The sequence below is a fragment of the Enhydra lutris genome, unplaced genomic scaffold, assembly GCF_002288905.1.
Source record: "Enhydra lutris kenyoni isolate GAN:26980312 unplaced genomic scaffold, ASM228890v2 scaffoldscaffold43, whole genome shotgun sequence".
Taxonomy (NCBI): domain Eukaryota; kingdom Metazoa; phylum Chordata; class Mammalia; order Carnivora; family Mustelidae; genus Enhydra; species Enhydra lutris.
Genome location: NW_019154127.1, coordinates 2,416,492 through 2,443,265, shown reverse-complemented (window position 1 = coordinate 2,443,265; position 26,774 = coordinate 2,416,492). Strand labels below are relative to the sequence as shown.

The 26,774-nt window shown below is 46.8% G+C and overlaps 1 protein-coding gene across 2 annotated transcripts in view; it reads left to right on the top strand.

Moving 5' to 3' along the window:
• Positions 1 to 26,774, top strand: part of LOC111155650 (T-cell lymphoma invasion and metastasis 1) — a 200,621-nt gene that overhangs the window by 132,344 nt on the left and 41,503 nt on the right. For both annotated transcript variants that reach the window (XM_022515945.1, XM_022515944.1), the window contains exons 12-14: positions 1,030 to 1,111; positions 6,696 to 6,782; positions 12,109 to 12,333. In XM_022515945.1, the coding sequence (XP_022371653.1) occupies positions 1,030 to 1,111; positions 6,696 to 6,782; positions 12,109 to 12,333 (394 nt within the window). The remainder of the gene's footprint in view (positions 1 to 1,029; positions 1,112 to 6,695; positions 6,783 to 12,108; positions 12,334 to 26,774) is intronic.

Genomic DNA, 26,774 nt, shown 5'->3' with positions numbered 1-26,774 from the left:
CTTTTCCCCCTCCCAAGATTTCTTGGGTTTTTGGAGAACTGATTAATTTACATGCTTTAGTTTCCTAGCTAATTTGGTATAATCCAGCGGCTAAACGAGAATACCCTCCATTTATATAATTTGCTGTCCATTTCAGTTCTTTAACTTGTTGTCATCTATTGTGCTACCATGAGCCCTTTGGACAAAAATGGTTTGTGAACAGAAGAAAATGGAAGCACAGAGATTTCTCCTTATTTCTAGAAATCTCTTTCTGAGATTTTTATAATCTCTTTCTGATTTTATTTTTTTTTTTTATTTTTTTTTTATTTTTTTTTTATTTTTTTTTTTAAAGATTTTATTTATTTATTTGAGAGAGAGACAGTGAGAGAGAGCAGGAGCGAGGAGAAGGTCAGAGAGAGAAGCAGACTCCCCGCGTAGCCGGGAGCCCGATGCGGGACTCGATCCCGGGACTCCAGGATCATGACCTGAGCTGAAGGCAGTCGTCCAACCAACTGAGCCACCCAGGCGTCCCCTCTTTCTGATTTTAATAAATTGTTTCCCCAGTACTAGAGATTTGGGGGGGAGGCAGAGGAAGAAGAAGAGAGAGAAATCTTAAGTGGGCTCCAAGCCCAGCGTGGTTCCCCCACGGGGGCTCCATCAGACAACCCTGAGATCGTGACCTGAGCCGACGTCGAGAGTCAGACGCCTTAGTGACCGAGCCACCAGGCGAGGCGTCGCGAATACTGGAGATTTTTTATGACTTTAGCAAATTCATTTCTCAGTTCTGTGAGAGATACCAGGTGGGAGAAGACACACAAAGTGGTGGTGAGGGCTTATTTAGAAACTGGAACCGTAGCTCAGTTGGGGAATATGAGTTTGACATTTCTCCTGGGGTTCTTAATGAGTTCAGTTCGATAAAGAGACTGGGATGTGATGAGACTTTACTTCCAAGTATCAATTGCGAGAAAATAGATCTACAAAACGATGTCTATTCCTAGTAAGTTATTTATAATGAAATCCTCATCAGACTCCTCTTTGTCAACTTTTCAGCTGTACAAAGAAATTGAAATTTGCCCAAAAGTCACTCGGAACATCCAGATTGAGAAGTCAGATACGGCCAGTGATAATTATGGTACGTTTATTTTTCTTTGATCTTTGGTGTTTTTCAAGTTAAAGCAATTCCTGGGTAAACATGCACTTATTTACAATTCAATAAAATGCCTTTGGGGCCTGTTTAGAACGGATAGCACATCTGGCTTCTGTGCTCTGCAGAGCAGCCAACGTCAGGAAAAAAGAGATATTTACTGTGGGTACGAGGAAGACTTCAGCGTAAATTTCATAACCTTAATCAGCAGGATTCAATTGTCGTACAAAGGAAATGCCTGTATCGGGAGTAGATTACTTTATCTTGTGGTATATGCTTAGTAATGAAAAATGATCTTTTCACACCTCTCTCCCTCAGATATACTCATTATTCTCCCTTCTCCCACAAATCATGTGAAAGGAACTCATTTTGGGGTTGTATGGGGGGCCCCCAGGACCACCCCTAGAGATGCTGATTCACTAACACGACCCAGAGGACTCAGCATATAGTCCTACTCATGACCGTGACTTATAACGGAGAAACTAAACAAAGCAACATCGATAAAGGGGAAAGGCACACAGTGGAGTTGGCGGAAACCCAGTTCAAGCTTCTGAGAGTCCTCCCCCAGTCACACAGAGCGTCCTTAATGTCCCCAGCAACAAGTGGACAGTGTCTGGGAGCCGTGGTCCAGTGGGGAAGCTTGTTGGAGACTCAGTGCCCCGTCAGCCACATAGACACCCTTGCCTAGTATGCAACAGAGGCTCGGACTCCCAGGCAGAAAGCAGGTGTTGGGCGTAAACCATATTATTTGCACACATTCGAGGCCCAGGGAGCCCCGTGAGGGCGATGGGAACCCCAAATCCAAGTCCCCAGATGCCAGCCAGGGGCCAGACGTGTGCGCAGGCCTTTCGAAGACTAGTGCTCAGGGTTGCTATGATAACGCTTCCCCCCCGCTGTCGCCCACATCCTGGCGTCGTTGACTAGATCATCCCTTCCATATGTTTCTGGCTGCTTAGCATCATGCTGTGTGATCGGAAAACCAGTGGAGCTGGTGCTTCAGGAAAAGACGTGGGGAAAGCCATCCCGCCATGTTAGTCAGGAGCGGCGGGCTTGGCTGTGAGGTAGCTCCAGACAGGGAAATGCCTTCCTAACTTCACCACGCATCCGTCGTGGGTTGGCTGGGGCGCTCTGTGTGGTCCTCACTCCAGGACACGGGCCCTCGGCCGCTGCCACCTGGGGCATTGTCCGCATCTTGGCAGGGAGGAAGAGAGGAGGTGGTAAGCCAGGCGCCGTGCACCCCAGCTTCCTCCAGGGGGCAGGGAAGCGTAGCCCTGCTCTGTGCAGGGAGGAGGAGAACCTGGAAAGCCGGAGGGAAAGACAGGAGCCTACGCTGTATGCTCATTTACGGTTTCTCCCTGAGTTCAGTTTTTCGGCTTTTTAGCGTCTGAGCATCTTCAGGTCCTTTCCTGCACAGCGGGATGGCGCAGTCCTTCCGCACTCACTTCTGCAGGTGCTCGGTCCTCGTCTCCGAACGCTCCCGTGGCCACCTGGCTTAACGAAGAGAACCTAATTTTGAACCCCAGTTACTGGCATGACACCTTCCTGCTGTTTACCTCTTGACCCTAAAACTAAAGATGTTGTAAACCCGGAGGATGTTTTCGATGGCAGAGGATAAATGTCTGTGAAGGGCTTATTATGCCTCAGAAGCGTGACCTTGGTCATTAAAGCAGTTACTGGGAGCGGTGCTATAAAGAAGCATCTGGGTTCTTCAAAGGAAGATGCACCGTGCACTCTTTTCTCTTCAAGCAGCGAGAAGCAGGAGAGGGCTGAATTTCAAGCTCCTGATATGGAACTCTAAGGTTGACTGGTACTTGGACTCGGAAATGGGGCATAAAACTGCTGTACTTGTTTTATATATATATTTTTATTGACATGACTCAACCCACTTGCATTTCCACGCTGAAGGTGTTACAGCGCATCAGACATCTGCCTGGAACGTCTTGTCAGCCGCGCTTCTCAGACCGTCTGATGTCTTCAGAAGCAGGGTTTTTGTTTCGTTTTGTTTTCCTGTACCCCGTGGACCACCGCTGCTTTTGTAAACGCATGGAGGTGTGCCAAGGTCACACGGCGGGGTTCTCAACGCTTAGTCTCAGTTTCTGTCCTTATGCGACTGTCAGCAGCCAGCTGCACTGGGATCCTGGATTGCACATTCTAGAACCTGCTACAGGGGCTATTCTGAGTTCACGTTGGCATAAGGTCTTCCAACCGCGTATTGATTGAGAAGTTAAACAGTCCCCCAATCCCAAGAGGCCTGGTTGCCTCTGACCTCAGAACCACCAGCGAGTGTCTAAATTCATCGTATCTGTATTGAACCCCAGCATCCAGGAAGGGCGCCTTCCTGCTGTGTCCCGAGCTTGGTATGTGTGGGTGACTAGCGCGCGCCAGTGTACGAAAAGCTAGCTACAAGCCACATGCTGCCCTCTGTCTTAGAGCACTTCAGGGAGGGAAATAGCACCTAATAATCCAACTGATGGAACCACTGGGAAGATTCGACGCTTCCTTAATACCTCCAGGTTGCCCTTCCCACCACCTCGGGCTGCAGGGTATTTGCAAACCTCGTTGAAATCAGTTCATATAGTTACGAGATGAAGCATGATCGCCTCGTCTGCCTTGAAATCGCCTCGGATGCTCGACGCATCGTTTAAGGAACATTCGTTCCTTTTTCTCCGGGGACTTCCGCTGGTGTGTTTCCGGTCGTGTGAACCGTTTCTGTCCGAGGTGCCTTCACTTGGCCCGTTTTCTGAATTTCACTGTACCCTGGAATCTGATTTTGGGTACTTCCCTGCTGTTTCTGATGTTGTCATGATTTTTCTTTGGCTATAAATTTTAGTATGAGGAACCTTCTGGTTGGTTCTCACAGGACTTTGTCACCTTGGTTTCTTTTCTTAGTTTTAATCACTTCCTTCATTCTCGAGAGCAGTACGGCACTCGTGGTGCCTCCTCGTCTTTGTAACTGACAGCCTTCCGAAGGGGCGGGTATGTTGGGCTTATATTCTGTAACTCCCTCTGCCTCCTATCGGCAGTCTTTTGGAGCTACTTTACATTCATCGGCTGGGAATTAGATTGTTATTATCCTCTTTAAAAGGAAAAAGAAAATCTCGACTGTACTGATTAACTGTTAAAATCAGTGTTCTTTAGTGACCTCAGAATAACCCAGCTGTAGGATGTACCTTATTTTCTTTGTATCTGTCAGTGTCGAAGATGGGTATAAATCCCTCCTCCCCCAAGGGTGCACTTCACTGACATCTTGAAATGGAGGCTGCTCTTGGGGACTCTGAGAGCCCGAGGTAGTGTCTGCTGTGCAGCCGGGTGAGGGGAGAGCTGCCTTTCTGAACGCTGAGAGGGGCTGCTGTTTGCTTAACGCTAAATGGGTGTCTTTTGATAGGAATTCCAGCGCAGAGCTAAACTGCTACTAACTTTGTGCACATTGGTTTCCATTTGCCTGATCTTCCAGAAAAAATTGCTAAAGCTTTCCTCAGCAATCCTATCACAGAGATTCCCCACCAACTTGGGGGGTCCAATCTGTTTCACAGAGCCTTATTTGCCCAGTGCCAATTTCATGGTCAGCTGAGTCTTTGTTATTCTCTCTTGGTTATTAAAAAAGAAGACCAAGAGAAGAGGGAATGGGGCAGAGGAACAGCTCAGCCTTCTCCACTGACTTTGGCTTAAGGAGGCTTGGATCCTGTTCTCCACCGTCCCCTGTTCTGGTAACTTCCATTCAGGTGGCTTCTCCCCTAGCACCTTGGCATTTGTTGCTCACTTTAGTTTTTTTTTTTTTTTTTTTTTTTTTTTTTTTTAATATATTTGACAGAGAAAGAGAGATCACAAGTAGGCAGAGAGAGAGGGAGAAGCAGGCTTCCCGCTGATCAGAGAGCCTGATGTGGGGCTCAATCCCAGGACCCTGAGATCACAACCCGAGCCGAAGGCAGAAGCTTAACCCACTGAGCCACCCAGGCGCCCCATCACTTTAGTTTTAATAGAAAAAGAAATTTGGCCTCAGAACTTTACAGAGTCACAGCATTTCAGAAAGGAGATTCCTGTATTTAATGAATCTTATCCATTCTTTCTCTTGACCTAGCCCCCGGTTCTGCATCTATTCTAATGGATAAGGGAAAAAAAATCCTCTCCTGAAACACAGATAGATAGAGCTATTTTAAGGCTAATGTCCACGTCAGTAGCTCATGTATAAAATTGTTTTTACTTGAGTGAGGCTTCTTGAACCGTAATCGGAAAGTTGCAAGTGGCTGTAAGAATGGAATTAAAAATAGGAGTGGAAAGTCCTCGGGGTGTGGCCTGTGTTGTCCCCATCTGAGGGAGTTAGGGTACTGGAGTGGGCGAGGACAGTTGGTAGTTTTGCCCGTGTGTGGGTATCTATTTCCCGGTCCTGTGAATGAAACAGAAAAACACATATTTGTTATAACATGGCCTGAAAAGTCTTGATGACTCCCGGGGTCCCGCCTGTAATTAGTTCTTCTGTGTTGTTGTTATTTGCTTATTCTTTAAAACCAACGTGGTTTTTTTCAGCCTCAAGGTAGTACCTATATAATGGAATTATTTTTCACCCAGACCTGAATGATGTCAGATCTTTACAACTGCATTCATTCCCATGGCTCTTTTAGGGGTGTTCGTCCAAGTTTTACTTGAGGGAAAGGTGGTACTGGTTGGGACCTTGCACTGGTGGATCAGAAGGAGGGTCGTGTTTGTGTGTGTGTGTGTGTGTGTGTGTAAGTAATCTCTACACACAACGTGCCTCTCAAACTCAAGACGCCAGGATCAGGAGTCAACTGCTTCACTGACTGAGCCGGCCAGGCACCCCGATCAGGAAAGAGTTGTAGTGAGACTCTCTAGAAACAGAGGTGACCAGGGCTTTGGGTCACAGAGGTGATCCAGTAGCCCCAGGATCAGGAGTGTCTCAGATCCCCTCTTTCTCAGAATGTAACAACCCCAGGATTAATGAGCTAATGGGCTTTGGGCTCTGGAAGACTGGACAGGTAATAAGGCAATGTTAAGATCACACATTAGTAGAATGTGAAATCAATCCATTTCAGTATAAAATAAGATTTGTCAAGTGAGTTGCTACTTAGTCCCATTTGCAGAATTTTATTAAACTAGTTGTCAGTACAACAATACATATGGCGGAACACACACCTTACAGTTGTCAGGTGTAATGTATCGTAGGACAAGGATTGGCTAAGAAGAGTCAAGAGGACCCAGGTGAGATAAGCTCATCATTCTGTTTGTGCTGGGGGGAGACAAGGAAGAACAAACACTGGCATTTACTAGCGAGCAAGGTAAAGGAAAATAAAATCGTCTTCCATTTGAGTTGATAGGTAGGTGGTCTGAGGATAGACGTACCTGGTAAGACTAATTTTTACAAGTAGTGACTTTGTTTTTAGAGTTTTCCAAAAATACATTTTTCTGCTTTGCAAAAATAATACGAACAAGGAAAAACAATTGCTCCAAACTGTAACCAAAAACATTCAACATACGTCGTTCACAGCAGGTACTTCCTGCTGTTTGGTAAACATTCAGAAGGTGTGAGCCCTACCATTCTGGCTTCTGTGTTTTCTAGGGTTTTCACTTTCCTCTGTGGAAGAAGATGGTGTTCGAAGGCTGTACGTGAATAGTGTAAAGGAAACCGGTTTAGCTTCCAAGAAGGGTAAGTCATTGGCTGTCTTGTCTGTTTGTCCGCCTCTCCTAAATTCCCCTTGGGGTGTCTCTGGTGGTGCAGATTATTTGAACCCTGTGTTATTGAAAACCCTTGGAGGAATATGGATTTTATTCTCTAAACTCAGGTGGGTAAGAAATGTCCCGTTCTTGGATTTTAAATCTGATTCTGAGCCCATGTCCTTGGGGCAAGTGGGAAATTCCATTCTAGTCTGACATGATTGTCTTTCTCTACCAGGCAGGATGGTGTGGAAGTCCTAGGGGGTTTTCCCGAAGCAGCATTTGGGAACAGCCCCCTGTGCTGGCCCCCACTGCCATTGGCTCTGTCCTGAGCCTGCAGATCTCCTTCAGAGTGGATGTTGTCTTGCTCCCATTCATGGACAAATCTCAGCAGATGTTGGGAACCTAGGGGTTCAGGATCCCGTCTTCTTGCCCCGCACAGAGAGCTCTCCTCCGCCCCACCCTGCCTGCAGCCCTACAAGGGCTCACTGGAGTCTGGGTTACTTGTGAAACCTCAGCTCTCTTTCCTCTGTGCTCACAGAGAATCTTTTCAGCCTAGACTTTTTGCTTCCTGTGTTAGTTTCCTTGGGCTACAGTAACAAATTATCATAAACCGAGTGATCAGAAACAACAGGAATTTATGCTTTTCTAGTTCAGGAGGCCTGAAGTTCAGAATCAAGGTATGGGCTGTTTTCCTTCTGGAGTCTCTGAGAGAAAAATCTATTCCCTGCCTCATCCTTGCTTCCAGGGGTTGCTGGCGGTCCTCGACATTCCTTGGCTTGTGGCTGCCTCCCTCCAGTCTCTGCTCTGTCGTCCTGTGGCCTTCTTCCCTGTGTGCCTCTGTGTCTACTTGGCCTTCTTAGAAGAATACTGGTCACTGGTCTTAGGGCCCATCCTAATCCAGGATGATTTTATCTCAGCTCAGTTACATCTGCAGAGACCCTGTTTCCAGCTCAGGTCACATTCTGATATTCCGGGTGGACATGAGTTTTGGAGGACACTTTCTAGCCCACCGTACTTAGCATAAACACATCACACAGATAGGCAGGGCTCAAAATCCACCTTTCTTTCATTCTTCTTGTTACAGAATTCTTAAGTTTCCATCCAGGTGGTGGCAAAATCATACCTGTTGAATGGAGAAGACCAAAACATCTGGGTCACTTGGCCCGAGACGTAATGCCTTGTGTCTGCTCAGTTAGAGCCGCTGAGTGGGGCGGCCAAGGAAATGGTAGAGTGCCCTCCCTTGCCACCTCCTTCCATGTCTTGGCACAGATTAGCTCTGGTTGTTCATGATTTACGAGCCACCCGTGCAGGTTACCTCGCCCTGTGCTGTAAGCCAAGGATGGCGGAAGTGTGACAAAGGGCAAATAAAGTCAAAGTCATTTATCCACTGTTCTCATGGAGGAGGATTTCCCTTCCATACTTTTCAAGGCCAAAGGCAGCCTGGAGGCCAGGGTCTGACACTATGTCAGGGTCTGCAGGCCAGGGCTTGAGCTGTAGCTCAGCTAAGAGTAGAGGTGGGTAGGGTTCCTTTACCTTCAAACCCAAAGGCTGATTGTTATCTCTCGCAGGGCGGAGAGTGTGCCTGTTGGCGTCAGTGTGGGGGTGGGGAAATGTGCCGCCTCGGCCTCAGTCACTTCCTGTTTTAGTTCTTTGAATCCAGGAGCCCTAGTGTTAGATAAAAACAAATGGTCCTCTGCTCCAGCCCACTGGCCCCGTGTGTCACCCTGTTCTCTGTAGATTGAAGAGTGATGGCCATTTGGCCACCTGGGTCACGAACACCATCCTAATACCCGCTCGTAGAGAGCAATCTCAAGAAAGATATTTAGGTGAAAGGTTTTTTTTCTGTTCTTGTTGTTTTTTTAATGTTAAGTCTAGCCTCTATGTGCAGACCTCTGGGTAATCACAAAACATTCTCCTCCTTTAGCGTCTGATCCCTGTTTTACCTCATTCTTTTTTTTTTTTTTTTTTAATTTATTTGACAGAGAGAGAGAGAACACAAGTAGGCAGAGAGGCAGGCAGAGAGAGGGGGGAAGCAGGCTCCCCGCTGAGCAGAGAGCCCGATGCGGGGCTCGATCCCAGGACCCTGAGATCATGACCCAAGCCAAAGGCAGAGGCTTAACCCACTGAGCCACCCAGGTGCCCCTACCTCATTCTTTTTAGACTGCGCTGGATGCCCATCACCTTCTAACTAAGTCTTAATTTATTTTTGGGAGCCACTTTGGGCTTTTGGCTTGTCTTGAGCTAAGGGTTCATCCCCCTTTAATACCCCTCTGCTGGATCTCGCATTGGCTGTACTTACAGAATTGACTTTTTGAACCGCAGTATGTTCTTCTAACACTTCTCTCTGTTCAGCTCAGACCTGTCCTTCTACTCTTCGGGTCACCTGAGGCTGGGATCTCGCATCTCACTGGCTGCCATCGACATGTTTTTCTGATGGCTGCACAGCACAGGGCCCAGTTGAGAAAGCCACGTGTGTCTTTCTCAGCATCTTCTAGACGCTTCATTTTGCCACGGCCAGTTACGGGGATTGTTTCTGAGAAGGCCCTGGTTTTCTGTGAGCGAGAAGAGCTTTCCGTTTTCTTCTACTGTGTATTAATGAGAGTTCGCCTCTATTGAAATAGATCCTCCCTGTGCTCGATGCTGTGCTTAATCTCACTGAGCTCATTGTCACTTTTACTTAGGAGGAAACTGGGACTGGGAGAGATTCAGTAACACGCCAACGATCACCGAGCAGTTACATGGTGACATTGGGACCGAAGGATGCCGGTGGGGCACTCCGTGGCTCACTCCTGCTGGGCTGCCCACAGTCATGTGTTAATACTGAGAATAAGTCATTCAGCCAGCTGCCTAGAGTCGTTTTCTAGGGCTGCTGTAATGACCACGAACTTGCGGGGGGGGTGTGTAAAGCAATAGAAATGTATTCCCTCCCGTTCTGGAGGCCAGAGGTCTGTGTCCTTTCGGAAGTCTCTAGGAAGAGCCCCTCCTTGCCTCCTCCAGGCTGTGGTGGCTCGGTTCCATGGCCTCCAGCCCCCGTGGCTGCCCCTGTCTCTACCTGGCCCTCTCCTTTCTGTGTGTCTTTTCTTTTCTTTTCTTTTCTTTTTTTTTTTTTAAGATTTTATTTATTTATTTGACAGACAGAGATCACAAGTAGACAGAGAAGCAGGCAGAGAGAGAGGAGGAAGCAGGCTCCCTGAGGAGCAGAAAGCCCGATGTGGGGCTCGATCCCAGGACGCTGGGATCATGACCTGAGCTGAAGGCAGAGGCTCTAACCCACTGAGCCACCCAGGCGCCCCTCTGTGTGTCTTTTCAAAGGACATTGTCAGTGGGTTTAGGACCCACCAGAAAATCCAGCTTGGTTTGTTTCAAGATCATGTATTTAATTACAACTGTGCAGATCCTGTTTTTAATAAGGCCCCATTCACAGCTTCTGGGACATGGATGTATCTTTTGGGGGGGGGCCCCGTTTATCCTACTACACACTTTGGTTCTACCATTCATGGTAAACCTGGAAGGTCTTTAAAAGAAAGAAACAAACTTGGGGCACCTGGGTGGGTCAGTCAGTTAAGCGACTGGCTTTTGATTTCAGCTCAGGTTATGATCTCAGGGTCGTGAGATCGAGCCCTGCTTTGGGCTCTGTGCTCAGTATGGAGCCTGCTTGAGATTCTCTATCTCTTTCTCTCTGTCCCCCTATGCCCCTCTCTCTCTCAAAAAAATAAAAACCCAAACTCATAGATGTTTAAGTGCTTTCTTCTGTTCTTTATATCACCTCCTCTTATATCTAAGCAAAAGGGCTGTCTCCAAGAGAAGACTTCAAAAAACCAAAAACTAACTACCTTTTGCATGGGGGAAATTTTGTATTTTCAACTCAAATGCCATGATGCCAGAATCTTTTACCTAAAAATGGAGTGGTTAGCATCCCAGAAGCCCACCTCCATACGGGGAAAAGTATTGTCCTTTCCCTGCCATTGCCTTCTCACTCAGAATATCTCTTAGAGTATCTTTTTTTTTTTTTTTAAGATTTTATTTATTTATTTGATAGAGATCACAAGGAGGCAGAGAGGCAGGCAGAGAGAGAGGAGGAAGCAGGCTTCCCGCGGAGCAGAGAGCCCGATGAGGGGCTCAATCCCAGGACCCTGAGATCATGACCTGAGCCGAAGGCAGAGGCTTAACCCACTGAGCCACCCAGGTGCCCCTCTCTTGGAGTATCTTATGATACAAGACAGATGTCAAGTAGTTTGGAAACCTGAGTACAGATGACCAGGGGGTGTGACTTGGTGAAGCTGGGGAGTGAGAATGTCTCTGGGGAAATACTTTCCCGTGGCCTCAGACATGGGATCTGTGGAATCTGCATGGCTTCTCATTTCTGCAGCTCATTCCTTACCTTTCCCTTCATTCACTCCCTTTGTCGAGTTTGCTTTTCCACCTGAGTCTATAAAATAAGAATTGGTCTCTTTTTTTCCTTCTTAGCTGAAACAGTACTTCAGCTCTTTCCACGTTCCTGTCTGCCCTCTTACTTTCTCAAGCTGCTGACATGTTCTCTTGACATCAGGTTGAAATCCCCCAGGGAGGGTCCGTCACAGCCTCTTGTTCTTTTGGGTTGGGCTACTTCACGGCTGCTCCTTTGGGTCCCCAACTTCAGCAGCTCTCCCAGCGTGCTTTGCAAAAGCAGCAGAACCTTCGGGGACCTTCCGAGAGATACGCACTCCGAGGTCCTGATGTAGTTCAACGAAGGGAGGAGGGCGTAAAATGATCCTATTTGGTTCATAGATTGTGTTGGGGATCGAGTCAATTTCTGTGGTCGTGGCCAGAAGCGACTCCCCACATGCTGGTTCCCAAGCTCATTCCAAGGTGGTGATCAGGAGATGTTAGCGGGCTGTGCCACATGTGTGCGCTGTAGCACGCGCATGTGCAAAACTTACTGATCGCAGTGATCAGAGCATTTCTGCTTTCCTCCCCCTCAAAACCGAGGACAGTGGCCAGAAGTAGCATTTGTGAGGAGGAATTGGCCGATGCCCAAAGCACAGAGATTTGGGAAGGAGTCAGTGGGTTTGGTCGGTGTGTTCAGGACAGGTAGGCATGCTGTCACATCCGAGTCCAGAACCTTCTGGAACCAAGGCCCTTGTGATCTCCTGATGCTGGCTGTGGAGGACGAGCCCCCCCATGGACACCAGTGCCGGGGCTGGGGGGCCCGTGACGCGGGAGCCCCGCGTGCCCTTTCTCGGGGCTTCTGTGCTGTCGCGATCTGACTTGTCCCCGCTGCGGCGGCTACTTTAATGTGCGTGTGAAATGAAACATTTTCCGTCTCGCGTTGGCAGGCTTGAAAGCGGGAGATGAGATTCTCGAGATCAGTAATCGTGCTGCAGGCACCCTGAACTCCTCTGTGCTCAAAGATTTCCTCACACAGCCGTCCCTGGGCCTCCTGGTGAGGACCTGCCCTGAGCCCGAGGGAGGCGTGCAGCTGCTGGACTGCCCGCCCCACCGAGCCGACGGCCCCGTGGACCCCAGCGAGAGCCCCCTGGCCTTCCTCAGCAGCAACCCAGGTATGGCTGCGACATGGACCGTGCGGGGTGTGAGTGTGTGTGAGTGTGAGTGTGTGTGAGTGTGTTCCACCGGACTGGGGCCAGCAGGCCCAAGATGTGTGAGTGAGATGAGCTGCTTCCCGAAGGCGCGCTTCCTGTTAATTTCCAAGGTTCAGGGGACTCGTGTTCTCGTGAAGTAGGTGTCTGGTCCCCAGTCAGCCTGTCCTACACGGACAGCTTCAGTGTACCACTGGCGTTTGTCATTGTGGAGAAAGTCAAATGGGTAGAGACCACCGTCTCTTGGCTGTGGATGGAGATGACAGAGACAGAAGGGCCAGGAGGCACTGGGGCTCTGGGGCCCAGCTCTGTCCTCCACGTCACCTGTCCCCCAAACCATTTCCCTTCTGCGTGAGAAAGGCCGCAAGTTGCCCGAAGTGGACATGCATCAGAGCTCCTAAGGTCGGCTTCTCTTGGGGTCTCCCGATGTTGCGTGTGAGTGTGAGTCCACACGCAGAACCATCCCTGCCCCAGTGTTGCTGTCTCTGCTCACGGCTTTTCTCCCCATCGCTTTGTAACCTCGCGCTCCTCCTAAAAGAAGCAACCAGAATGCTACCTGCCCCTTGAAGCCTTCCTAGTAGTGGGACCTACCAGACCTAGTTCTCTCCTCTGGGTCCCTAGGACCCTCCAAAGACATCTTTCAAGTGTGCCCTGATCATATGATACTCTTCTTACTGGCTTGTCTCTGCCTTGTCCTGAATTTGTTTCCCAGGACGAGCGTACATCTTCTTCCTGTGCTCCCACAGGTGCCCCGTCCTCGTTGGGCGAGAGTCAGTGAGTGAGCGCACCGGTCAACAGCATTATGTCACTTCCTTCCTTCCCCGTGACCTGATTGTAGAATTGGGGTTGATTTTAGTAAGTTAGGGTTTTGGACTTACTTTCTTTCTAAAACTTGAGTTAAATTAAAAAAAAAAAAAAAAAGTCTTCAGTTTCAAAATCTGGGGGTAGGTGCTTGGATTATTCTCGCCCTGCCTGTTGTTTTTCAGATTCTCTTCTGAGGTTTGGCTCCATGAGAGTAAATCACTGGCAGAACCCTTGTGAGAGTTTTCTTCTGCTCAGTGGCTGTCACAAGAATTTGGCAAGTTGAGGCTTCAGAAAATTGATGGCACCTATTTCCGTTGACTTCCTTGAATCATTATATCATTTCAGTACCCACATCCCCGTCATGTGTGGTTTTTTTTTTTTTAAGATTTTAGTTATTTATTTGACAGAGAGAGAGGCACACAGGGAAAGAGAGAACACAAGCAAGGGGAGTGGGGGAGGGAGAAGCAGGCTTCCCACCAAGCAGGGAGCCGGATGTGGGGTTTGATCCCCTCACCATCCCCAGACGATCCCTGGAGACTGGGATCATGATCTGAGCCCAAGGCAGATGCTTAAGGACTGAGCCACCCAGGCTCCCCGACCCCCATCAGATTTTTAGAACAGGACTCCCACATATGCTTAATGGGGAATGGAGACCACTAAGGCTGTTCTTTTGTGTGACCACGAGATGGTAGCATCGATCCCATAAAACTCCATTCAAGGAGAGCGGTTTCTATAAGACTTTGAATGAGGTATGTGGTGTTAGGTTGGGTTACTTAAAGGATTTTTTATAAGATCTGGATGTACATACTATGAAAGACAGTGTGTGCACAACTTTTTTTGAAAATTTTTTTTTCTGTCTGAGCCCTTCCGGTGGGTTATGGATATAAAGCAGGGGTTGGCAGACTATAACCCATCAGTCAAATGCAACCCACAGCCTGTTTTTGTAAATAAAGTTTTATTGGGACACAGTCATGCCTGTCATTTATGTCTTGTGTCTGGCTACTTTCTCACTGCAAAGGCAGAGTTGGGTAGTAGTGACAGGGACCCGTGGTCTGAAAAGCTGAAAATATTCACCATCTGGCCCTTTACAGATAGTTTCCTTGAGAGAGTGTGACTGGAATTGCTCACAATTGGCCCCTTTAAAGGTCATCACTATTTTAGGAGTGTTTCTTCTTTTAAAAAAATTGTGCATGTATGTGTCTGTGTGCATTTTGCAAATTTTTATTAAAATTGTTTTACATAGGGGTGCCTGGGTGTCTCAGTCATTTGAGCATCTGCCTTCGGCTCAGGTCATGATCTCAGGGTCCTGGGATTGAACCCTGCATTGGGCTCTCTGCTCAGTGGGGAGCTTGCTTCCCCCTCCCCCTCTGCCTGCCTCTCTGCCTGCTCGTGATCTCTCTCTCTCTCTCTCTCTCTCTCAAATAAATAAATAAATAAGCAAAATCTTTAAAAAATTGTTTTACTTAAAATGTATTTGCATACAAGCATTTTAGAAATACTTGAGTATAGAATATAGAGTATACATATATCGTAGGTGTCCCATCTTTTATATGGTGTTTTATTTTATTCTTTTTAAAGATTTTATTTTTATTTATTTGACAGAGTTCACAAGTAGGCAGAGAGGCAGGCAGAGAGAGAGGAGGAAGCAGGCTCCCCGCTGAGCAGAGAGCCCGATGTGGGGCTCGATCCCAGGACCCTGGGATCATGACCTGAGCCGAAGGCAGAGGCTTCAACCCACTGAGCCACCCAGGCGCCCCTGTATGGTGTTTTAGACCTAACTACTGACCTTTCCATACTGTGTATGTCCTCCTTTAGGCCAGTCACCTTTGAAGGCCGAGTGCTAAGTCCACTGAACTTACCGGTGTTGAGAAAGTGTTAAAATTTCCAGTTTGGAGTCATTCTTAGAAGATTCATTGATTCCTTTGCTTTTTTTTGGTTGAACGATAGGTTGGCTCTAACCTTCGTTGAGTGAGGTGCTGAAAGTCATTCTGGTGACTGGGCCATGACTGTGTTCTCAGACTTAAATGTTTGTGAACGTTCTGTTTTTTAATCGGTTCACCTTTTAGTATTTTTCCATGATCCAAAATCCTTCAGAACAAAGTCTTCTGAGTCCAAGTCAGATCACCAGCCTGGCTCAAGACAAAAGCAAGAAAGTCAGGTCATCGTGTTAGTTTTCCTGTCAGGTCTCTAAGTTGTCTTCAGCATTAATAAGTTCCAGAAGAATTCTCAAATGCTCCGGGCCGTCGCAGCCCAGCTGGGGTGGCTGGAGGGGGAGCCTGAGTTTCAGCCTCTCTGCCTTCTGGTTGCTACTATTTCCTAGTTCCTGTTTAACCGTGAAAAATAAAGGAGGCAAGTAAACAGGATAAAATCACCTGAAAGATGGCTCCATAATGAGGCCGAGATAAAGCAGTGTCTGCCGACAGCTGCGGTTAAAATAGCAAAGAAAACCACTAGCAAAATGCTACAATGGGGAGGCTGCACTATAGCCTCAGTCTAAATTTAGAAGTAGCTAAAAATAAACATCCTGAGTGGCCAGTTTGAGGCCTGATGCAGGGACCATCTTAATAGTGGTCACAGTGCGTGATTGGCAGCCTTGACGGAGGGCCTGGCAGTGTCTCAGGGTCCCGGGGGTCCTCGGGAGCCCTGGCAGGTGCCTGTTCACTAAAGTCCAGCCCGGCTGCTCACTCCATCCTTCAAGCCCAAGAAGGCAGGCTTGGTCCAGTCCCACCCTCAGAACTCTGCCTGCAACAGGGAAAGAGCTTTCAGGGCTGGATTAGTTCTGAGCCCCTTTTTCTCATGGAAAGGTTTGTTTCCTCTCTGAAGGTATCACACCCGAGTGGCTAGGAATGGGCTCTGGGACCAGGTTTCTCGGGACTGAGCCCTGTTTTCTTTTTTTTCTAGCGCTTATCAGTTTCATCTCTCCAAGCCCCAGTGTCCTCATGCATCAGATGGGGATATTGCCACAGTCCTATCTTGCTAAATTGTCGTGAGGATGAATTGAGTTATAAAAGTAAAGTGTTTAGGTCTTAGGAAGTGCTCGATAAATGTTACACATTCGAAGCACGATCCCCTTAGGGGGACGTGAAGATTTCCTGGCTTGTAACCAGAGGCTGCTCACGTTGGATCTCACCGGTCTCTGCCTCGCCCACCCCAGTCTACAGCGGGTGAATTACCTGAGGACTACATTTATGAATACCTTCCTTAAGTATTTTCCTCTCCCCGGGGGGGGGGGGGGGCGGATGAGAGACATCTGGGCCCCTTTTCAGAGATGTGATTCACGTGGCCTGGCCTGAGGCCTTGGGGTGCATTTGTTGTGGTGGTTGCTTAGAACTCGGATTCTAACGTGCAGCAAGAACTAGGATCCACGACCGTGGGTCAGCAACTCTCCTTTGGTTGGTGGTCCCCTTTTTGTTGTCTTGGTGGAATGTTATAATTCCATGCAAGTCATCCGTAGTGGTATCTGTTGATACCACGCTGTGGTCTGAGATTTTTTTTTTTTTTTTAAAGATTATTTATTTAAGTAATCTCTATACCCCACACGGGGCTCGAGGAGAGGACCTGGAGATCAAGAGTCGCATGCTCCATCCACTGAGCCAGCCAGGCGCCCCTGAGATTTCTGTAATGCAGATCTCTTAGGCGATGTGGAATGCAACTCCAGCCTCCTCGCCCTGTACGGCAGGGAAGCGTGGTTGCACGGGTTGCTGTATTGGCTGAGAAAACCAAGGACCTCAACCTGAGTTTTCTCTCTAAGACTCAGTTTCCCCCTGTCAGTCAGTGACCGTCCATGGGTCCTTGTTGAAATCTTTCTTGAGCTACTTTGATCCTTTTTTTTTTTTTTTTTAAATATTTGTATACTGGCATACTGGTAAGAAAATGGAGGAAGGATGTCTAGACAAAAAGTCCCTTGAGTAACTGTTGTTATAGAAAGAACCTTGGAGCAGAGAGGAGGAAGTTGCAAAACTGTTTGTGCGAGGTTTCCAGAAAGCCTCTTGAATGTTCCTGTGTGGTTTATTTTGAATACTGAGCTCCTCTGGGGCTACGAATGTTGGGGGCCAGATAATTCTTTGCTGTTGTGGGGGGGCCGTCCTGGGCACTGATGTGTACCAGCATTACCACAGAACACTGTAAGTTAGGGAGTAGCCCCTTCCCCCAAGTGGGGCCAGTCAGAATATCTATATGTTGCCAGATGTCCCCTGAGCAGCAAAATCTCCCCCATTTGAGAGCCTGATTTATCAAAAGGTAAACCTGCCTCACCCAGTTAGGGAACTAGTCACAGCGAACATCAATATAGGAAAGCAAATACAGATCTAAAGTCATTTTTAAAAGTTTCATAAAACATTTATTGAGGGGTGGGCGCCTGGGTGGCTCAGTGGGTTAAGCCTCTGCCTTCAGCTCGGGTCATGATCCCAGGGTCCTGGGATCGAGCCCCACATCGGGCTCTCTGCTCAGCGGGGAGCCTGCTTTCTCCTCTCTCTGTCTGCCTCTCTGCCTACTTGTGATCTCTCTCTCTCTCTCTGTCAAATAAATAAATAAAATCTTTAAAAAAAAAAAAAACATTTATTGAGGGAATTCCAACACAGATACCCCTTTCTGGCATCTCCCTCTCCCTCCCCCCCCCCTTTTGAGTTAAGGGAAGAGCAAAGAATAAATAAATGCTTAGTTTGAGGCCTTTCTTGCAAATGTGAGTAAAACTGTTCTGGCAGAAGATTTTTTTTTTCTTTTAAGATTTTTATTTATTTATTTGAAAGAGAGGGATACGTGAGAGAGGGAACACAAGCAGGGGGAGTGGGAGAGGGAGAAGCAGGCTTCCTGCCAAGCAGAGAGCCTGATGTGGGGCTCGATCCCAGGACCCTGAGATCATGACCTGAGCCGAAGGCAGATGCTTATTAGCTTAATGACTGAGCCACCCAGGTGCCCCAGCTGGCAGAAGATATCGATCACTGAGGTTAACTCCTGAAGCAAAGGTATTTCATTCATTATACAGAAGCCCACATTTTATGCAAGTTGTAAGAATCCACGCTGGTACCATGGATGGTATCTTTCCAGGGTTTCGGTATATCTGTGGTATCGTTCATTTTAAATTCTGCCACTGAGGGCTCACATCCATTCCATTTTTATCGTGACTAAAGCTCTGCTTCATCTTCCCTAAAATTGCTCCTGTCCCTCACTATTCCTATAAAAATGCCAGCGCTCAGCAAACTGAAGTTGGTTATTGTTTGAGAAATGGCCATTCCGGAAACTGAGCCTGGGAGAGCCGGGCATCTGCACCCCACCCTGGCCTGTAGAGTTCAAGACAACTGGGGCCATCGTTGGGTTTGGAGATTCAGTCCCCCCTTGATAGACCTCAGGCATATGTGTCTGATGCCACGTGGAACCCTGGAGTCTGTTTGGAGTGCAGAGCTCCCTCCTGCAGGAAGTAGATTAAACAGTGTTTGTTGTAACAGGAAAAGCTTCTGTGACAGCGGGGAGAGGCGAAGGCACCTTGGTCAGGGAAGGAATGGTTGGGCGCCCCACACGGACAGCATTTTGATCGGCGGGCAGGGCATACTTCCCTACCTGCGGTGCCTATGAAGTGAAGCTTTCTGTTCCAGATTGCTGTTCCATGCAGACTGTCTGGAGCCTGATTCTGAAAACAAGACAAGCAGGCCGAAGAGAGAGGCAGCAGGGAAAGAGGAACCACTCAGAGTTATCTCCCTACATACAAATATGGCCCCGTCCTTCAGAGCTTAATGTCTCATAGATAACCAGGAGCCCGGGGTCCTCTGTTGATAAAATGTGAAACTGTGTGCATTTTGTAAACTGTCTGGGTTTTGTGCCTTTGTCATACAGCACCTGGCCTGCTTCCAAAGGCCCTGCTGGGGCCAAACCCCTGGTCTTCACTTCCAGCTGCACTGGGTCGGTGACACCCGTCAGATCCTGTGAGGGGGGAGAAATGTTTGAGAACGTGAGAGCCTCCATCGGCATATTTTTAAAGAACACGAATAAACCTTACATTATTTCACTTTCACGACCAAGTAACTGAATCAGTAATGCCTGTATCTGTAGTTTTCGTGGATTTAAAAATTTCTCTCCATAGAGAAAGAGATGGTGAGATTTTGTGAAATTTGGCTGGAAAGATGTTATTTGCTAAGTTAAAGTTGGAGGATTTTTTCCATCGTCTATATTAAGCTCTCCCTGATTCTTTGTTTTTTCTTTATATTATTATTTTTTTTTAAAGATTTTATTTATTTATTTGACAGAGATCACAAGCAGGCAGAGAGGCAGGCAGAGAGAGAGGGGGAAGCAGGCTCCCCGCTGAGCAGAGAGCCCGATGCGGGGCTCGATCCCAGGACCCTGAGATCATGACCCGAGCCGAAGGCAGCGGCTTAACCCACTGAGCCACCCAGGCGCCCCAATTCTTTATAATTATTTTTGTTTCTTGGGTTTGTTGTGGAGAGGGTGTTTGTGCTGATCTTACATATATTATGAAGTGTTTCTATGGAATTCTTAATAGGACAGTAAGAAGCCTGAAAAGCAAAATAAAATCCTTTCCTAGTGACTAAATTTCATTTCAGCTTGATGTTTTTATTGCCAATATCTAACTTTTGCTTGCCCCCCACGACCCCTGTCCTCAAATCATTTTTTTCTCACAGAGATTTAAACCCAGGCATTAATCAAGGCTTTCAGAGAATCAGTGTTCTATTCGGTTCTTCTTCGGCAACGTTTGAATTGGAGAATCCGCTTATTTAATAACCATTGTTAAGGCAGCTCGTGAGTGAAAGAGTTTTATCTTCTTTCTTTAAGTCCTGAGTGGAATTGGAGGGAGTCGGGGGGATGTGTCTCCACCAAGTAAATTAAAGAAAAATCTAAATGTCAGGCGTCGATGTGTCTGTCCTGCCGCTGGCGAGTGGGACGTGTTAGTCGCAAAGGTTCCTTGGTCCCAAGACCATGACTGTGACGAGAAAACCAGTCTGAACAGTGAAGAAACCATCAGACCTGTTTACAAAATGCGTGTTATTCGTGGTACCCGTGGATGTGGCCGGGAGGTCCTGTCCCGCCCAGCCTCAGCCCTGCTCTGTGTGTCCTCGTCCTCTGGGGCTGCTCCCCCTCCCCCCAACACCCCCCACCCTCCCCACACCCCTCCCCCACCTCCAGTTTATCCTTTGTCTCTTCAGATTTGGCCCCGCTTCCTTGTGCTCCCAAAATGGCGGCCAGGCCCGTGCTCTGTGCTGGACATTGTGCAAAAGATGGGGACGGAGTGGAGGTGAGGCCGTGGTTCCCTTGCTCTGACCACTTCGTCAGCCACCTCTCGGCCTTGTCCGTGGCTTTTCCTTCTCTCCGATGGTGAGCAGAGCCATATTTGCGCAGGTGCCCTGGTGAGGAAAGGGGCACAGCTCCCTCCTGGACAAAGAGGAGAATCCCTTCAGTGTTTCCTGTTCGAGGAAAGTGTCTTGTAGTGCAGAGCTTGGGGAGCTGCATTGGGGTTGCCAGAAAACTTGTTCCACCAGATTCATAGGCTAGGGGGCCTTCTGAGAAGCTGTCAGTTCCCGCCTCTCTGGCTTTCTTTGAGGGCTAAGTGCCCCCCTCACCCATTTATTGGTTATCTTCTGCTAAGTATCAGACCACCTCAAGACAATCATTCTGTTTGCTCATTCTTTTGGGCTGGGTGCTTGCTCTGCTGCCCTTGCCTGGTGTCGCTCATGTGGCTGTGTCATCTGGTGGCTTGACCGGGGATGGATCGAGACGACCTTGCTTGCATGTTTGGTGCTTGGTTGATTGGACCCCCCCCACCCCCCGCCTGAGGCCTCTCATCCTTAGGAGGCTAGCTTGTGGTTTCTTTGCATGGTGAGTGCAGAGGTCCTAGAGGTGAAACCAGAAACTGCAGGGACACTTGCGGTCTTAGCCTGGAATTCATGTCTCCCCATCTATGTCACATTCTGTTGATTGAAGCAAGTCACAAGGCCAGCCCCAGTTCATGGGGTGGAGGAAAAGTACCATAAAAATCTATGCCCAGAGGGTTGGGTAGAATTAATTACTTTGCAAACTGCCTTCCACAAGCTACATTGCTTTTTCTCTTTCTTATTTTATTAATTTTTGTCTTCAGCTAAGGGCAGAAGCATTGGAGTAGAAGTACTGGAGTAAAAGAGAACAAATGCTTTAGCATCAGACAGACCGGGGCACCTGGGTGGCTCAGTCAGTTGAGTGTCTGCCTTCAGCTCGGGTCATGACCTTAGGGTCTTGGGATCGAGTCCCACGTGGGGCTCCCTGCCCAATGGAGAGCCTGCTTCTCCCTCTCCCTCTGCCCCTCCCCTGCTCCTGCTCTTTCTGTCTCTCTCAGATGAATAAATAAAATCTTTAAAAAAAAAAAAAAGAATGAATTGTATATACCTATAGATACTGATTTGTAGAACTTCCCTTATATTCTAAATGTTAACATTTTTGCTAGTTATACGTTGAAGATAACTTTAATCAGTATGTGTCTTGTGGCTTTTGACAAAGAAGAGTTTTTAATTTTAATAAAATCTGATTTTTTTGTCTCATATGATTTGTACTTTTTATATCTTATTTAAGAAGCCCTTCTCTTGCCTAAGGTAACAGACGTTGTCTTCTGTATTTTCTTGTGAAAGATTTTATACTTTGGGCTATTCACATGCTTCTGATTTATAGCTGCCAGGTATTGATTTTTGTGAATGGTGTATGTTACGGTGCAACTGTATATTTTTCCATCTAAGTAATTACTGTCATGACAACGTTTATCAGATATACCAGTCCTTTCCCCGGGATCTGCAATGGCACATCTGCTGTATCAGGAGGCAGGAAGGCTGTTTCTGGGCTTTTTTTTTTTTTTTTTAAAGATTTTATTTATTTATTTGACAGAGAGAGAGAGAGAGCACAAGCAGGAGAAGCTGCAGGCAGAGGAAGAGGGAGAAGCAGACTCCCTACCTAGCAGGGAGCCTGATGTGGGGCTGGATCTCAGGACTCTGGGATCATGACTTGAGCCGAAGGCAGACGCTTAACCCACTGAGCCATCTGTTTCTGGGCTTTCTGTTCCGTTAGCCTGTTCTCTTACTCATTCTCCATTGCTTTAATGATTCTTTGGTGTTTGTTGAGACTTATGTTGTGGTCTGATGTGTAGCCTGTTTGCAGAAATTGCTGATCCTTGGGGAAAACGTACATTCACAAATTCTTAGGAGCAGTGTTTGAAATATATTCATGGATCAAGCTTAATAATGATCGATACATTTTCATATTGTACCTAAACCTGCTTTGTCTGACATTTGTCAAGTTTTCTTTAGGTTGGCTGACTATGTTTTCCTCCTCCTTTTACTTTTAATCTCCTGTGTCTTTGTGTTTAGATCTCTTTCTTGTATATCGCTTGTAGGTAAGGCTTTGTTTTTTATCATTTTGGTTTTTTCATCTAAACATAAAGTTTAAGTATCAAATTTAGTTCACTTTGCATTTATTTAGAAGATCCATGTCTTTTGACTCATTTCTATACCCTCATTTTGCTGGCTTTGTCTTTGCTTGTTTCTTTTCTTTCCGGCCCTCTTTGGGCTTGGATTTCTAAATTTCACTCTTGGTTTTATATAATCTAATGCTGTTATAGTGGTCGCCCTTAAGATGTTAGCATGATTTCTACCATAACAAAGACCCAGGTCAGTCTTTTTACTTCCCTCTTGAAGCATAAAATGGCCATGAAATGCTTTAAATATAATCACCTACATCACTGTTTTAGTTGCGTCTTTTTGTGACCTACAAAGCCCCCCTCCCCAACCTTTTTTCGAGTGTGTGGGGTGTTATTTTACAAACTAAGACTTGCACATGTGTATATCAGCTCTTTACTATTTTATTGTGTATCAGATTGTGTGTGTGTGTGTGTGTGTGTGTGTGTGTGTGTGTGTGTTCCCAGCTAAAGTACAAACATACCCTATTTTATTGTGCTTTGTGGATATTGTGTTTTACAAATTGAGAATTTGTGGCAACCCTGCCCTGAGCAAGTCTGTTTTTGTACCACATTTCCAACAGCATTTGCTTACTTTGTCCCTCTTTGTCACATTTTGGTAATTCTTGAAATATTTTAGGCTTTTTTTTTTTTTACTATTATTTGTATGGTGATCAGTGACCAGTGATTATGACTTGCTGAGAGCTCAGGTGACTAGTATTTTCTAGCAATAAAGTATTTTTAATTTAAGGTACGTACTTTTGGGGGCACATGACTGGCTGAGTCGATGGGGTGTGCGACTCTTGATCTCAGGGTTGTATGTTAGAGCCTCATGCTGGGTGTAGAGGTTATTTAAAAATAAAATCTTAGGGGCACCTGGGTGGCTCAGTCAGTTAAGCATCTGCCTTCAGCTCAGGTCATGATCCCGGGATCCTGGGATCGAGCTCCGCATTGGGCTCCCTGCTCAGTGGGAAGTCTGCTTCTCCCTCTCCCACTCCCCCTGCTTGTGTTCCCTCTTTCGCTGTCTCTCTGTTAAATAAATAAATAAAATATTTTTAAAAAAATCTTAAAAAAAAAGATATGTACTTTTTTTTAGACGTAATGCTGTTGCATGTTTAATAGACTGCAATGTAGTATAAACATAACTTTTACAAGCACTGGGAAACCAAAATATTCATTTGACTTGCTTTGCTCTGATAGTCACTGCATTGCAGTGGTCTGGAACCCAATGCATAGCATCTCCTAGGTATGCCTGTATATCCTTTTAGAGAGTTTTTTTAGGGAGATTCTGTTTATAGCGAACTTTCTCACTCTGCTTCTCAGAGAACATTATATTCTTCTTATTGAATATTTTAGCTGGAAATACAATTCTGTGTTGGTAGTTTTAGCATTTGAAGGTTTCTGTGATTTAGGGAGGTCTTATCTTCAGATAGACCTTTTTATTCTTTCTTGAACTTTTATTTTTATCTTTTTAAAAATTTTTTTTACTTTTTTTTCATTATTTGGAGAATACTTTATTAGTTTCTGTAATCAAACCCATGTAGATAAGGCCTTACATATTTAATACAGTGCATTACCCCTGTACAAATGGAAAAAATTATGTTTCACATTTATAGACCAATATGGCTGTTAATTTCTGTACAACGCCAACCCAACACGGTACAACTGGGATACTTTTCCCAAAGTTGAAAGCACAGCTAAAGTTTCCAAATTTATAGTTTTATTTTTATCTTTTATCTGTTGAGTGCTTTTTATGTTTTTAATTACTTATTTGTTTATTTGAAAGACAGCATGAGCAGGGTAGAGGGGCAGAGGGAGAGGGAGAAGCAGACTCCTCACTGAGCAGGGAGCTCGATCCCAGGACACCGAGATCATGATCAGAGCCGAAAGCAGACACTTAACCAACTGAGCCACCCAGAGGCCCCTTGGATTTTTTTTTTTTTTAAGATTTATTTATTTATTTGGGGCACTAGTGTAGCTCTGTCAGTTAAGCATCTGCCTTTGGCTCAGGTCGTGATCCCTGAGTCCTGGAATTGAGTTACGTGTCATGCTTTCTCTCTCACTACCTCTCTCTCTCTCTCTCTCTCTCTCAAATAATAAATAAATAAAATCTTTTAAAAATTGTTTATTTATTTGAGAGAGACACAGAGAGAACAGGGGGAGGGGTGGAAGGAAGGGAAGGGAGGGTCAAGCAGACTCCGTGCTCAGTGCAGAGCACAATCTGGGACTTGATTCTTGGGAGTTGGGGTCTTTGGGAGGTGATTACGTGAGAGTAGACCCCACGATGGGATCCGTGTCCTTGTAAGGAGACAGAAAGAGTGGAGCTCACTCGTTCCTCACACGCTCAAGGGAAATGTCATGTGAAAACATAGGGAGATGGTGGCCTTCCACCAGTCCTCAGCCCGAACTGAATCTGCGAGCCCCTTGACCTTGGACTTCCATTCTTCAGAACTGAGAGAGGGAGAAGTATCTGTCATTTAAGCCACCACATCTGTGGTTTTTTGTTAGCAGCCCAAGCAGACCAAGGTGTGGAGTCTCCTGGATCAGTCTCGAGCACCCGGGGGGCCAGCCTATGGTTGTCACCTTTGACGACCCCTCCCCCGCCTTGTTCCCTCCTGGCTCTTCTGTCCTAGAGTGTGGGCAGAATCAGACAAGCTTCCTTTCCTTAGTTAGCTCCCTCCTCCCTCCTCCCCTCCCCTGCCCTCCTCTCCCCCTCCCTTCCCTTCCTCTAATGAATACTTTTTTCTTTTATCTTTTTACATCTTTTTAGACCAAGGGTGTGGCCCTTCCTGGCAACCATATGAATGTGGGAGAATCAGTTCTAAATCTCCAGCCCTTACAGACCGGACACCTGTTTTCAGTGTCATGTCTTTACAGTTGAAACCAGAGTCTCCAGGTCACCCGTTCCCAAGCCAGGATGGGGCTGCTGTGGGGAAATGTGTGGGTGTATTTTTCTTAGCGCAGAGACCGGGGGGTGCTAATTGTATCTATAACCACCTAGTTAACTAAACTTCTTTCTTTGACTGCTACTACCAAATGATAGAGGGAGCAAGTTACGAGAAAATCCTAGAGCCGGGGGCACCTGGGTGGCACAGTCAGTCGGGCATCTGACTCTTGGTTTCTGCTCAGGTTGTGACCGCAGGGTCGTGGGAATGAGCTCTGTGCTGGTCTCTGTGCTCGGCGCGGGAGTCTCCTTAGGATTCTCTCTCTCCCTCTCCCTTTGCCCCTTCCCACTGTGCATCCCCGCCCCCCAATAAATAATAAATCTTAAAAAAAAAGAAAGAAAGAAAAAGAAAATTCTAGAACCAGAGCAAAAGGAGGACATGGATGGAAACTTCCATCTAGGTTGTATTCCCTTCATTGGTGCTTCGTTGCAGAGCAGGACAGGGGACTGAAGGATGTAGCGTTGGAGCCCAAGTGTGTGTGTAGAGGTCAGCTTCCTCCCTGTTTTATGGCCAACTTTGAACCTGGACAGAAAGTGATGCCAAGCAGAGGATGACTCTGATAGTGTCACTGGAGAAGGTAGCCTGTTCGCAAACAGGCTTTCCTCCAAAGAATCAGAAAGTGGCTCCTTCTCTCTGGTTTTTCTGTCTTGCCCCTCTGTATCGCAGTGATGTCGTCCCTGATCTGGGTTTGTAAATGTCTTGGAGCCTCGCTAGTCCACGCGTGGTCCATGCACAGTATTGACTGGTGTCATCTTGGGGCTTATAAGAAATATGGAAGTTTCTCCAGCCCCAAACCTGTTGAATCTGGATCTGCAGAGCGTGATCCCCTGAGTTTAGATGTTCTTTACTTTTGAGAAGCCCGCCGGAGGATGGTGACTGTGATGTTCTTTTCCTTCACCTTTGCATGGAATTTGGTGGGAAGTATGGAAGTCTGGTGTTAACGTTTACAGTTTGCCACACTATTGCAAATACAGACCTCACACACACTAGGACTGAATGTTTATTGTCCTTGGGTCTACCTCCAAATACCATCACGTGGGAGGAGGTTAGGGCTTCCACATATAATACAGCTATGTATTAGAAAATTTATTTGTTTTTAAGATTTTATTTATTTATTTGACAGACAGAGATCACAAGTAGGCAGAGAGGCAGGCAGAGAGAGAGGAGGAAGCAGGCTCCCCGCGGAACAGAGAACCCAATACGGGGCTCGATCCCAGGACCCTGGGATCATGACC